The 12,935-nt window shown below is 30.9% G+C and overlaps 3 protein-coding genes across 3 annotated transcripts; 1 reads left to right on the plus strand and 2 right to left on the minus strand.

Moving 5' to 3' along the window:
- Nucleotides 1-28: 28 nt before the first annotated feature.
- On the minus strand, nt 29-1,910 carry LOC124536334 (RNA exonuclease 4-like). The gene is made up of 2 exons (XM_047112862.1): nt 1,513-1,910; nt 29-237 (listed from the first exon to the last, which is right to left on the minus strand). Exons 1-2 carry the CDS (start codon nt 1,846-1,848, stop codon nt 85-87), a joined length of 489 nt encoding a protein of 162 aa, XP_046968818.1. The 5' UTR covers nt 1,849-1,910; the 3' UTR covers nt 29-84.
- Nucleotides 1,911-7,547: 5,637 nt separating this feature from the next.
- On the minus strand, nt 7,548-10,446 carry LOC124536490 (E3 SUMO-protein ligase ZBED1-like). Its single transcript, XM_047113044.1, has 5 exons — nt 9,731-10,446; nt 9,434-9,521; nt 9,199-9,347; nt 8,903-9,118; nt 7,548-8,797 (listed from the first exon to the last, which is right to left on the minus strand). Exons 1-5 carry the CDS (start codon nt 10,043-10,045, stop codon nt 7,568-7,570), a joined length of 1,998 nt encoding a protein of 665 aa, XP_046969000.1. The 5' UTR covers nt 10,046-10,446; the 3' UTR covers nt 7,548-7,567.
- Nucleotides 10,447-10,519: 73 nt separating this feature from the next.
- Nucleotides 10,520-12,413, plus strand: LOC124536491 (RNA exonuclease 4-like). The gene is made up of 2 exons (XM_047113045.1): nt 10,520-10,940; nt 12,215-12,413. Exons 1-2 carry the CDS (start codon nt 10,605-10,607, stop codon nt 12,365-12,367), a joined length of 489 nt encoding a protein of 162 aa, XP_046969001.1. The 5' UTR covers nt 10,520-10,604; the 3' UTR covers nt 12,368-12,413.
- The last annotated feature ends 522 nt before the right edge of the window (nt 12,414-12,935 follow it).

Consider the following 12,935-nt stretch of genomic DNA (forward strand, 5'->3'; position numbering starts at 1 on the left):
ATGCATTTCGAATGCAATTAATAACAAAATAATTATAATTTTATAGGAAAAAATGAACGCTTTTAAAGCATCAAGAACAAGTGCTTAAAAATTATATTCCCATTCATGGGCAAGTTTTAGATAGATATCCATGCATGCCTTTGCATCTTCCACGGAGTCATGTTCAGCGGATTCTTGTATATCTCTTCCTAAATAATTTTTGGCAAGCGTCTTGAGAGCCACTGGCTGGCCATTTTTCTGAAAATAAAAATCGCATTAAAACAAGATTTGCTATTGCCTAGTAAACAAAGCTAACAGAGGTGTTTCGTATTTTTGGATACCAGATTTTTATTAACAAATGGATCAATGAGTTGAGCACTTCACAGCAAACAATTCTAGTCTCTAGGGAAGGTTACACACACACCCTACACATTATTGGCAAAAAACGATTAAAGGATTGAAATTTTTCAGACATCACGGATAATTATCCGCCTGAATAATCTAGAAAGCAACGTCTGGTATGAATGCAGATAGTTTAATAATTATTTAATTACGACACTGTTTATTCAGTACTCAATTACAAATAAGTTACTCGACTCGACTCAAGTAAGAGATCTCTTGAAAACAGAATAATAAAAAAAATATATTTAGAATAGCTCATCTGGTACACAAGTAGCTAACTAATAAACAATTGTAAAATTTTACATGTGAAATGAATGTGTAAATGCAATATTAATGGTATATTCACGTAACGGGAACAGTGTTTGATTATAAAGTAATTATGAACAGATAAGATAACGCTGGAGCTTACGAGTTCTCGAGATCATATTGCTTACGTTAACAAAAACCGTAGGAGTTGCTCGATTACGGCAATGTAAATCTTGATTAACAACTATTTGTTAATTCTTTACACGACTATTTCCTCGTATCAAAAATAACAAAGACATTTGATAAATAATTTAAAACTAAAAATTTTTACGCAAATCAAATAACATCAATGAGTAATGAGTATCGCGATTTATTTGCTAAAGTTAAATTCTATGAAAATGAAATAGTATTAAAATGACTGCTGATCTAAGAATATATTTTTAAACTATTATAAGCCATTATTTTTAAATCAATAAATTAAAATCAAATAGATTTGGATGTCGAAGCAACACCTCTACTTCAAGAAATACTACTAAGTAGGTACTTGGTTTTTGAATTTTATTATTAATTGTACTACTTGGTGGTTGAGCCTTGTGCCAGCCCATCTGGGTCTGGCTTTATCAACCCACTAATCACAAACTCCATTCACCCTGGTCATAACAGCTTAGTTTCAAAGGTTGGAGACGTGAGGGATAATTAAACCTTTTTATAGCGTCAATACCAATCGTGGTGTTCAATTATCCTCAGGTCATTCGTTCATTTACCTGTCCGTCTACACAAACAAACTTACTGGTCATGGAACAGTTCATTTTAAATAACCATATTGTATCATTAAGATGTTAATTTATAAAGCAAATGAAATTTTATAATTGTTACTGTTCTTACCTGGAGACGGTTGTATTTCGCCAAATCCCTTCGTTTGCTCTCAGGATGAGACAATTGTAAGACTTCAAGGTCGAAATGTATTGAATGCCCTACTAGAATACGTCCCTGTAGAAGATTGGCCACTTTGTTTTTGACATAGGAGAAATCTTGGCCATTGTCTATGTTCCACTTCTTGTTTACTAAAAACCTATAATCGGTGACTGTTGATGAAGGTTTCACATATTCGTCAAGAATAGTACTTCCATGCTGGTTGACAATGGATACACGCGCTAACAAGCTTTTATTATAACTTTCAACCATCTCACAATCAATAGCAAGCGCGTTAGTAACGGACATTTTGTAATTGGGACTATGAGCTGTTAAGAGGGGCTAACCACCGATATAGTTGCAAACTCGTTTAATGTGTTGAACTGTTGAAAGATGAAACGACTGTTGATATTTATATGACTTGAACTAAGCTACGATAACATCCGGTAATAATACTATAACAGTAGCAAAGTTTCAACTTTCAGGGATTCCTTTACCAGAGACTATATCACAGTGTTACCAACTACAAATTTGCCACAAAGAATATAAATAACCAAAGTTGTTAATTTTTATCAATTCTATTTTGAAAATTCTATCATCTATTTTTTTAGGTTTTTAATAATAATAATTTCGAAAAAGTATGTGTTATTCATTAAAACACTTTTCATCATACATCGCATGAAATACGTAAATTAACGTTTATCTTTCTTTACAATTTCCATTGGAATAGGCCTTATATAAAACTTACGCCTCTTGCCGTCTTTAAGTATAAAGTTTATTAGTATGCAACCAATTTTAATGCGGTTTTCATAAATATATAGAGTGTTTCGAGAGGAATGTTTACATGTATAAAACAAGTTTTTTATAGTAAATTAAAGACGATGATTTCAACTTATCCATTCGGACGTTTTTTTTTTAAATTATGTTCTTTTATTTAAAAATTGTAAATAGACCCTTATTGTAGCCGTATCGGTTTGGGATAGGCAGCTAGTACAATAAAATCGCCACAGGGTAAACAGGAAATACATTTAATAAAAAAAGCTAAAGACGTTAATATTATTATCAAAGACATACAATAATACAAATTCGGGTTTTATCTGTATATAAAATTTTCTGTGGAACTGGTTATTTTAAATGAAGTTCTGTGTAGTTAGCTGATAAATTTAACAATTATTATTTTTATTGTTGTTATATTTAGACAATTTATTATAATTTATGACATTATATTTTGTTAATAACAAATGAAAATAGGTTCAGTGTATAGTTAGCAGAAAATTATTGGAAATTTAGTTTTTTTTTTGCCCAAATCAACGGGGAAATCATTTGAGAAAAGCTTATCCAAGGTTAAAATAATTTGCGAAATAACAATTTTTCTGTGTAGTGTGTAGCACCTGCATTATAGTATACGACGAGATACGTAACGGTAGTCGGTAAATCCTCCAAGAACCACTTTGCGATTACGGGCAATAGCTATCTATATCAATAGATTAAATAGGAGACGTGACTCATAATAATATGTTAAAAAAATTACAGATTCTTATAATTGAAAGTTAATTAATATTTTGTATTCATTTTTTTTATATTTTAGTTATTTTGATTGTCATTTTTTATATTTATTTTTAGTTAATTTTGTGTGGAATTAAATAGAGAAATTAAATAATATAGGAAGGAATAGGAAATTATAAAGGAATTATATAATAATAATAGTAATAATTCATTTATTTAGTAAAATATTGAATAATTCGTTCACTGGTTATTTTGCTTATGTTGTCTCGAGTAAAAAGGGAAGTTGCAATGATATTTTTACTACAACATCATTGGGAAGATGTTAGTAATAAATTTAATTATTTATTATTACTTTTGGTATAGCACAAATGTTGTGCCATGTTTAATTCTAAAAAATACATAAAACTTAGAAAAAAACTGTTGAGTACAATTAAGTATTTAAACAAATAACTAATGTTTTTATTACTTGCTACTTACGAATTGTTCTTTTGTTAATAGATTAAGATGAAATATTTTTTTTAAATCGAAAAAAATGTATGAATAATACATTCTTATAATTGAAAACCTTAAAAAAGTAGATGGTAGAATAATCTAATTTTCAATATAGGATTGGTAAAAACTACTAACGTTAGAAATTATATCTTCCAAGGAAAATTTTTAATTGGTAATACTGTGATATTGTCTCTGGTAAAGTAATCCAATCCAACATCAAGAGGAATTTAGAAAATGGCAGAGATTTCTCCAAAACACAAAGCGGTCAATCTTATACAGGGAAATATTCTAGCAGGGCATCCATTTTTATTTATTTATTTAAAAAAAAAACTTATGTCTAACATTACAGTAAACCAATGCACTAGTGGATTTAGCTATCAAAAAATATTGCAATAATTCCTCAGTATACAGTATACAAGTAAATATGACAATATAAATCAATTTATAAAATCCCATAAACAATTAAAATAATATAGACAATTCAGTGTCCAAATAATACAACAACAACATACCTGCTTAATTTTACATATTACAATAAATAACTATGACGAACACAATTTGTAACAAATTCTAGGGAACTCGTGTCCAGTGTGCAACCTATTCAGAGGTCTATTCAGCAAGCCGCCGCGTTCAGCACCCGCTTTGCTTGAGTGAGCGGCGCGTCTCGCTACCAGGGTTACCGATGCCTATTCACCTAATTGAAAAGAAATGTCCCAATTCCCCACACAGAAATAAAGGAAAAAATATCATATTTTTGTATGTTTGTTTTTCATTTCCTAGATCCAATTTTCGAGGTAAATTTCGTTAAATCGGACTAGTTATGGTTACTGACCACCTTTTTTTTTCGTTGAATCAGACTAGTCGTGGTTAATGTCTGTATATAGTGTGGTTTTGTTACTATGCTAACTAATAATCAGTTTTTGATAACTGTGTGCCTTCGAAGCTTCATAAAGTGAATAATTCTAGTTATATTGCCGGAGTTTACCAAAACCTCGGCTTCATACTGAGTCGACGGCTGCAGCCCCTGCTGACGCTGCCGCCCGCGCACACCAACCTGCTGGTGTAGCGAGCAGCGTTGCCAATGTGTGGGGAATTCCCTAAATTGCGGGGAATCGTAAGTCGATCGGGGATTAGTGTGGGGATTGTCACATGTGGGGAAAATGAGGGGAATTTATACTTAAGCGTTTTATAAAAAAACGATCAGTAATTGATTGTTTACCCGTCTTTTAGTTAGTACAAAAATTGTATTGTAGTCGATTATTAGTTAGCATATTAACAAAAACACACTATATACAGACATTAACCACGACTAGTCTGATTCAACGAAAAAAAAAGGTGGTCAGTAACCATAACTAGTCCGATTTAACGAAATTTACCTCGAAAATTGGATCTAGGAAATGAAAAACAAACATACAAAAATATGATATTTTTTCCTTTATTTCTGTGTGGGGAATTGGGACATTTCTTTTCAATTAGGTGAATAGGCATCGGTAACCCTGGTAGCGAGACGCGCCGCTCACTCAAGCAAAGCGGGTGCTGAACGCGGCGGCTTGCTGAATAGACCTCTGAATAGGTTGCACACTGGACACGAGTTCCCTAGAATTTGTTACAAATTGTGTTCGTCATAGTTATTTATTGTAATATGTAAAATTAAGCAGGTATGTTGTTGTTGTATTATTTGGACACTGAATTGTCTATATTATTTTAATTGTTTATGGGATTTTATAAATTGATTTATATTGTCATATTTACTTGTATACTGTATACTGAGGAATTATTGCAATATTTTTTGATAGCTAAATCCACTAGTGCATTGGTTTACTGTAATGTTAGACATAAGTTTTTTTTTTAAATAATTAAATAAAAATGGATGCCCTGCTAGAATATTTCCCTGTATAAGATTGACCGCTTTGTGTTTTGGAGAAATCTCTGCCATTTTCTAAATTCCTCTTGATGTTGGATTGGATTACTTTACCAGAGACAATATCACAGTATTACCAATTAAAAATTTTCCTTGGAAGATATAATTTCTAACGTTAGTAGTTTTTACCAATCCTATATTGAAAATTAGATTATTCTACCATCTACTTTTTTAAGGTTTTCAATTATAAGAATGTATTATTCATACATTTTTTTCGATTTAAAAATAATATTTCATCTTAATCTATTAACAAAAGAACAATTCGTAAGTAGCAAGTAATAAAAACATTAGTTATTTGTTTAAATACTTAATTGTACTCAACAGTTTTTTTCTAAGTTTTATGTATTTTTTAGAATTAAACATGGCACAACATTTGTGCTATACCAAAAGTAATAATAAATAATTAAATTTATTACTAACATCTTCCCAATGATGTTGTAGTAAAAATATCATTGCAACTTCCCTTTTTACTCGAGACAACATAAGCAAAATAACCAGTGAACGAATTATTCAATATTTTACTAAATAAATGAATTATTACTATTATTATTATATAATTCCTTTATAATTTCCTATTCCTTCCTATATTATTTAATTTCTCTATTTAATTCCACACAAAATTAACTAAAAATAAATATAAAAAATGACAATCAAAATAACTAAAATATAAAAAAAATGAATACAAAATATTAATTAACTTTCAATTATAAGAATCTGTAATTTTTTTAACATATTATTATGAGTCACGTCTCCTATTTAATCTATTGATATAGATAGCTATTGCCCGTAATCGCAAAGTGGTTCTTGGAGGATTTACCGACTACCGTTACGTATCTCGTCGTATACTATAATGCAGGTGCTACACACTACACAGAAAAATTGTTATTTCGCAAATTATTTTAACCTTGGATAAGCTTTTCTCAAATGATTTCCCCGTTGATTTGGGCAAAAAAAAAACTAAATTTCCAATAATTTTCTGCTAACTATACACTGAACCTATTTTCATTTGTTATTAACAAAATATAATGTCATAAATTATAATAAATTGTCTAAATATAACAACAATAAAAATAATAATTGTTAAATTTATCAGCTAACTACACAGAACTTCATTTAAAATAACCAGTTCCACAGAAAATTTTATATACAGATAAAACCCGAATTTGTATTATTGTATGTCTTTGATAATAATATTAACGTCTTTAGCTTTTTTTATTAAATGTATTTCCTGTTTACCCTGTGGCGATTTTATTGTACTAGCTGCCTATCCCAAACCGATACGGCTACAATAAGGGTCTATTTACAATTTTTAAATAAAAGAACATAATTTAAAAAAAAAACGTCCGAATGGATAAGTTGAAATCATCGTCTTTAATTTACTATAAAAAACTTGTTTTATACATGTAAACATTCCTCTCGAAACACTCTATATATTTATGAAAACCGCATTAAAATTGGTTGCATACTAATAAACTTTATACTTAAAGACGGCAAGAGGCGTAAGTTTTATATAAGGCCTATTCCAATGGAAATTGTAAAGAAAGATAAACGTTAATTTACGTATTTCATGCGATGTATGATGAAAAGTGTTTTAATGAATAACACATACTTTTTCGAAATTATTATTATTAAAAACCTAAAAAAATAGATGATAGAATTTTCAAAATAGAATTGATAAAAATTAACAACTTTGGTTATTTATATTCTTTGTGGCAAATTTGTAGTTGGTAACACTGTGATATAGTCTCTGGTAAAGGAATCCCTGAAAGTTGAAACTTTGCTACTGTTATAGTATTATTACCGGATGTTATCGTAGCTTAGTTCAAGTCATATAAATATCAACAGTCGTTTCATCTTTCAACTAGGGATGTCGGAAATGCAATAAAGTATCGATATATATTGTATCGATAATTTTTGAATATATCAATATCGATATTGATATTTTTATTTAAAAATATCGATATATCGATATATCGGTGTGATAGGAAAAAAAAATTATTTGGCCTAATCTACTTCAATCATCTTACATTACTAGATAAATACTAATCAATAGACATCATTTTTAAATTTTTTAAATCAAGGACAACAATAAAAAATATTAATTATTTATTAATCAAACCAATATTTATCTGATACAGACATAAGAAAAACTCTTTGATTTACATGCTCGGCTGTAAGCCGACTTCTGTTATTGGGTACTGCGAGATTTACAGCAGATGCCACTCTCTCTGAGGAAACCGAGGACGCAGGCGATATCAAATACTTTAGAGCTATGTCGGAAAGGACTGGAGTAAAATGACGACAATCAAACCAGAATTTTGTAGGATTCTCTTTTCTGGGTATTATAGGCTGATCTAGATATTGCTTTAGTTCGCTAGGCATACCATCACAGGTTGAAAGTAAACTGGAGGTTGCTGCAGCAATATCTATCATAATTTTTTCATGTCCGGACCACAACGACGGCGAAGAATTTTCTGAATTTGGAATTATGGTAGTGGTTGTGGGTCTGAGTTCAGGCGAAAGTTGTCCTCTACGTCTATGTTCTAAACGTATTTCTTTTGACAATGCGGTTATTGCAGTGGAAACAGCTAGTGCTGAATTAAAATGAATACGCTTAAAGCGAGGGTCTAAAATTGTTGCTATAGCAAGATGTAAATGTCGCTCTAGTGGTTCTAGTTTGGCAATAACTAAGTTGAGCAAACTCTTCTGAACAGCAACACCAAATTCAGTGAAAGGTTTTACTTCTTCAAGTCCTTTCTGAAGTAAGTTTGCAATGGGAATCGCCAAACTAGAAGTCACGTACTGATCGCCGCTAATTTCTTCAGTAGCTTGCTTAAATGGGGTAAGCAATATTATCAGATCTCGTATGACACTTAACTCTGAAGAAGTTATCATATCAGGTGCATTCCGCCTAGTTGCTAAAATCTTAGCCACAATAGCTGATAATGTATTGAATCTTTCCAACATATCAAGACAAGAATTCCACCTTGTGCTTACTGATTGTATAAGTGTTAATACTTCTCCCTCTTTCTTTTGTCCCTCTTGTTCTGCTCGCAAATCGTCCATTGCGTTCACAGATTGTTTAAAATATGTAACAATGGCTTTGACACGATTGGCAATTTCAAGAACTGGTGCATTATCTCTTGTTGCGCCATCCACTATTAAATTCAGCAAATGCGCCATGCAAGGAATTCTTTTTCCATCTTCCAAAAATTTCTTCACTGCAGCAACCATGTTAGCACCACCATCAGTGGTAATTGATAAGATGCAATCCTTTTCTATTGTAAACTCGTCGGTAATATTTTCAAAGCATTCTTTTATATAATCAGCTGTGTGCGCCTGCAGGAAAGAAGACCAATATTAGTCCACTTTATTAAATTTATTATAATTAACTATTTATTTTATTTTTTATAATTTGATGCATTTATTTTATACTTTACTTACCTGATACATTCTTCGTGCTGTCAATGTCACCATCTCATGCTCAGGAGTGCAGTTATTAGCTGTGTTAAGAAAATGTGCTGTCACTACGATGAAACTTCGTGTCGAGTTAGTAAGAGTTAATATATCACTTGTTAAAGCAATATTATTTATCTCACTTAATTTTTGTTTTAAAATGGCTTTGGTAGTGGCGTATCGTTGTTCCATGAGGCCAGTTATCTGGAATGAGAAATGAATAATAAAATAACATTTAAAAATAAAAAGGATAAGATAATAATTTAATATTATAGTTCGCTTACAGTAGTTCGTGATGGAATTTTATAGCGTGGACAAATGACGCTCATAAATCTTTTCAATCCTGATTTTTCTACACAAGATAGAGGCATGTTGTCTTTGCAAATCATGTAGATCAAAGCTTGATTTATTTGGCTAGTTTTATGACCCCCTGCTAAATTGAGAAAAATAATAAAATTAGAACATCCTCATAGAACTAAAATGTAAACAATACAGTAATCTAATATAAAAAAAAAATACCTTCATAGCTTGAACTTCTTTCAAACATATCTATGAGTGTAGTCTGTTTCCACAAGTCTTTACTCTGACCATCTTTGGAGGATTCAGTCTGAAAAAAATTATTGAATATTTTGTATATATTTCATTACACTTGTCGTCATAAATAGTATTAAGGTTAAGTGAAAACACCAAAATTTTAATTTATCGATATCGATACTTTTAGTAATTACACATCATTAGTTGACTGGTTATTGGTTATGAACAATTGATATTTAGATTCTAAAGCTACGTTTGATCTTTCACAAATAAAATACTTACACCAGTATCATCGTAAATCGCAATTTCAGACAATTCCATGAAGTTATTTTCTATCTCAGCAGGTTTATTAGTATTGGTAATAGTTGAATTAGTAGACGAAACAGGTGAACTAGTTCTTGTTCTTGGTGTAATATTCACTTCACTTGACCTTGAGTTTTTATTTTTAAGTTGCAAAAACGCATGGTGATGCTTATTTTTAAGATGTGTAGATAAATTCGTCGTATTGCCACTGGTTTTATATATTTTCCCACACACATTACATGAAACGTTTTGTCTGTCTATTTTTTTGAAAAAGTTCCATACAACACTAGACATGACTGGAATGCTCGAATTATTTTGTTCACATACGTGAATTAATTATTGATTTAATTAGTTAGATTGTTTGAGAACTATAATCAACTCAAATGCAGGCAGAAATACGCTCGCGTTGAGGTTATAATACGGATAACAGACGGACGGATAGTTGAAGCACAGACACTGACACCGAAATGACATTGACAGACAGAGTTGCCAACTTAAAAGCCAACTTAAGTACCAAATTAAAACGCAGTAAATCAAGTCGACCAAAGACAAAAAAAATGTAATTTGTTAAAAAATGTTAGTATAAAAAAAGTATTCTTTTTTAGGATTTTTTAATTATAAAAAATATCGATTTTTATACCTTTTCAATACTCGTAATTTTATATCGATATCTCGATACATCGAAACATTAAATATCGCTCAAAAATATCGATACATTGAAAAAATAATATCGATATATCGATGTATCGATATTTTTTCGACGAGCCTACTTTCAACAGTTCAACACATTAAACGAGTTTGCAACCATATCGGTGGTTAGCCCCTCTTAACAGCTCATAGTCCCAATTACAAAATGTCCGTTACTAACGCGCTTGCTATTGATTGTGAGATGGTTGAAAGTTATAATAAAAGCTTGTTAGCGCGTGTATCCATTGTCAACCAGCATGGAAGTACTATTCTTGACGAATATGTGAAACCTTCATCAACAGTCACCGATTATAGGTTTTTAGTAAACAAGAAGTGGAACATAGACAATGGCCAAGATTTCTCCTATGTCAAAAACAAAGTGGCCAATCTTCTACAGGGACGTATTCTAGTAGGGCATTCAATACATTTCGACCTTGAAGTCTTACAATTGTCTCATCCTGAGAGCAAACGAAGGGATTTGGCGAAATACAACCGTCTCCAGGTAAGAACAGTAACAATTATAAAATTTCATTTGCTTTATAAATTAACATCTTAATGATACAATATGGTTATTTAAAATGAACTGTTCCATGACCAGTAAGTTTGTTTGTGTAGACGGACAGGTAAATGAACGAATGACCTGAGGATAATTGAACACCACGATTGGTATTGACGCTATAAAAAGGTTTAATTATCCCTCACGTCTCCAACCTTTGAAACTAAGCTGTTATGACCAGGGTGAATGGAGTTTGTGATTAGTGGGTTGATAAAGCCAGACCCAGATGGGCTGGCACAAGGCTCAACCACCAAGTAGTACAATTAATAATAAAATTCAAAAACTAAGTACCTACTTAGTAGTATTACTTGAAGTAGAGGTGTTGCTTCGACATCCAAATCTATTTGATTTTAATTTATTGATTTAAAAATAATGGCTTATAATAGTTTAAAAATATATTCTTAGATCAGCAGTCATTTTAATACTATTTCATTTTCATAGAACTTAACTTTAGCAAATAAATCGCGATACTCATTACTCATTGATGTTATTTGATTTGCGTAAAAATTTTTAGTTTTAAATTATTTATCAAATGTCTTTGTTATTTTTGATACGAGGAAATAGTCTTGTAAAGAATTAACAAATAGTTGTTAATCAAGATTTACATTGCCGTAATCGAGCAACTCCTACGGTTTTTGTTAACGTAAGCAATATGATCTCGAGAACTCGTAAGCTCCAGCGTTATCTTATCTGTTCATAATTACTTTATAATCAAACACTGTTCCCGTTACGTGAATATACCATTAATATTGCATTTACACATTCATTTCACATGTAAAATTTTACAATTGTTTATTAGTTAGCTACTTGTGTACCAGATGAGCTATTCTAAATATTTTTTTTTATTATTCTGTTTTCAAGAGATCTCTTACTTGAGTCGAGTCGAGTAACTAATTTGTAATTGAATACTGAATAAGCAGTGTCGTAATTAAATAATTATTAAACTATCTGCATTCATACCAGACGTTGCTTTCTAGATTATTCAGGCGGATAATTATCCGTGATGTCTGAAAAATTTCAATCCTTTAATCGTTTCTTGCCAATAATGTGTAGGGTGTAAGTGTAACCTTCCCTAGAGACGAGAATTGTTTGCTGTGAAGTGCTCAACTCATTGATCCATTTGTTAATAAAAATCTGGTATCCAAAAATACGAAACACCTCTGTTAGCTTTGTTTACTAGGCAATAGCAAATCTTGTTTTAATGCGATTTTTATTTTCAGAAAAATGGCCAGCCAGTGGCTCTCAAGACGCTTGCCAAAAATTATTTAGGAAGAGATATACAAGAATCCGCTGAACATGACTCCGTGGAAGATGCAAAGGCATGCATGGATATCTATCTAAAACTTGCCCATGAATGGGAATATAATTTTTAAGCACTTGTTCTTGATGCTTTAAAAGCGTTAATTTTTTCCTATAAAATTATAATTATTTTGTTATTAATTGCATTCGAAATGCATATAATTAATAAATAAATAATAAAAGTATTATCATATAATTACAATAAGATATTATTTTTGTTCAAATTACCCTTTTTGATTAAAGTTTAAAAACAATGTTTAGTTATTATTTTTTTCCCAACACAAATAAAAGTTAATTATTACTCGCATCAACATAGTCTGAGATAACAATTAGCGTCTTTGACTAGACCGCGATAAACTAGATTTTCATATAGCTCATCAATGACTGAATGACAGAAAGACTGATGGTTGATACTGATTAATACTTTTATTTAAATAATGCCATATAAAATTTTTTTTGTTGAAACCTGTGTAAAGCTCGGACGGGTAATTAGTATATTAATCACTACGATTATGTTGTAATATAATAATCATGGCCGTTGCAAAACTATCGATAGTATCAAGAGTACTCCTCACGGGCAACTATCGACAGTATTGTCACGTGTCAATATTATCGATACAATAGCTAAAACCTTAACTATCG

Source organism: Vanessa cardui, chromosome 16 (genome assembly GCF_905220365.1).
Source record: "Vanessa cardui chromosome 16, ilVanCard2.1, whole genome shotgun sequence".
NCBI classification, from domain to species: domain Eukaryota; kingdom Metazoa; phylum Arthropoda; class Insecta; order Lepidoptera; family Nymphalidae; genus Vanessa; species Vanessa cardui.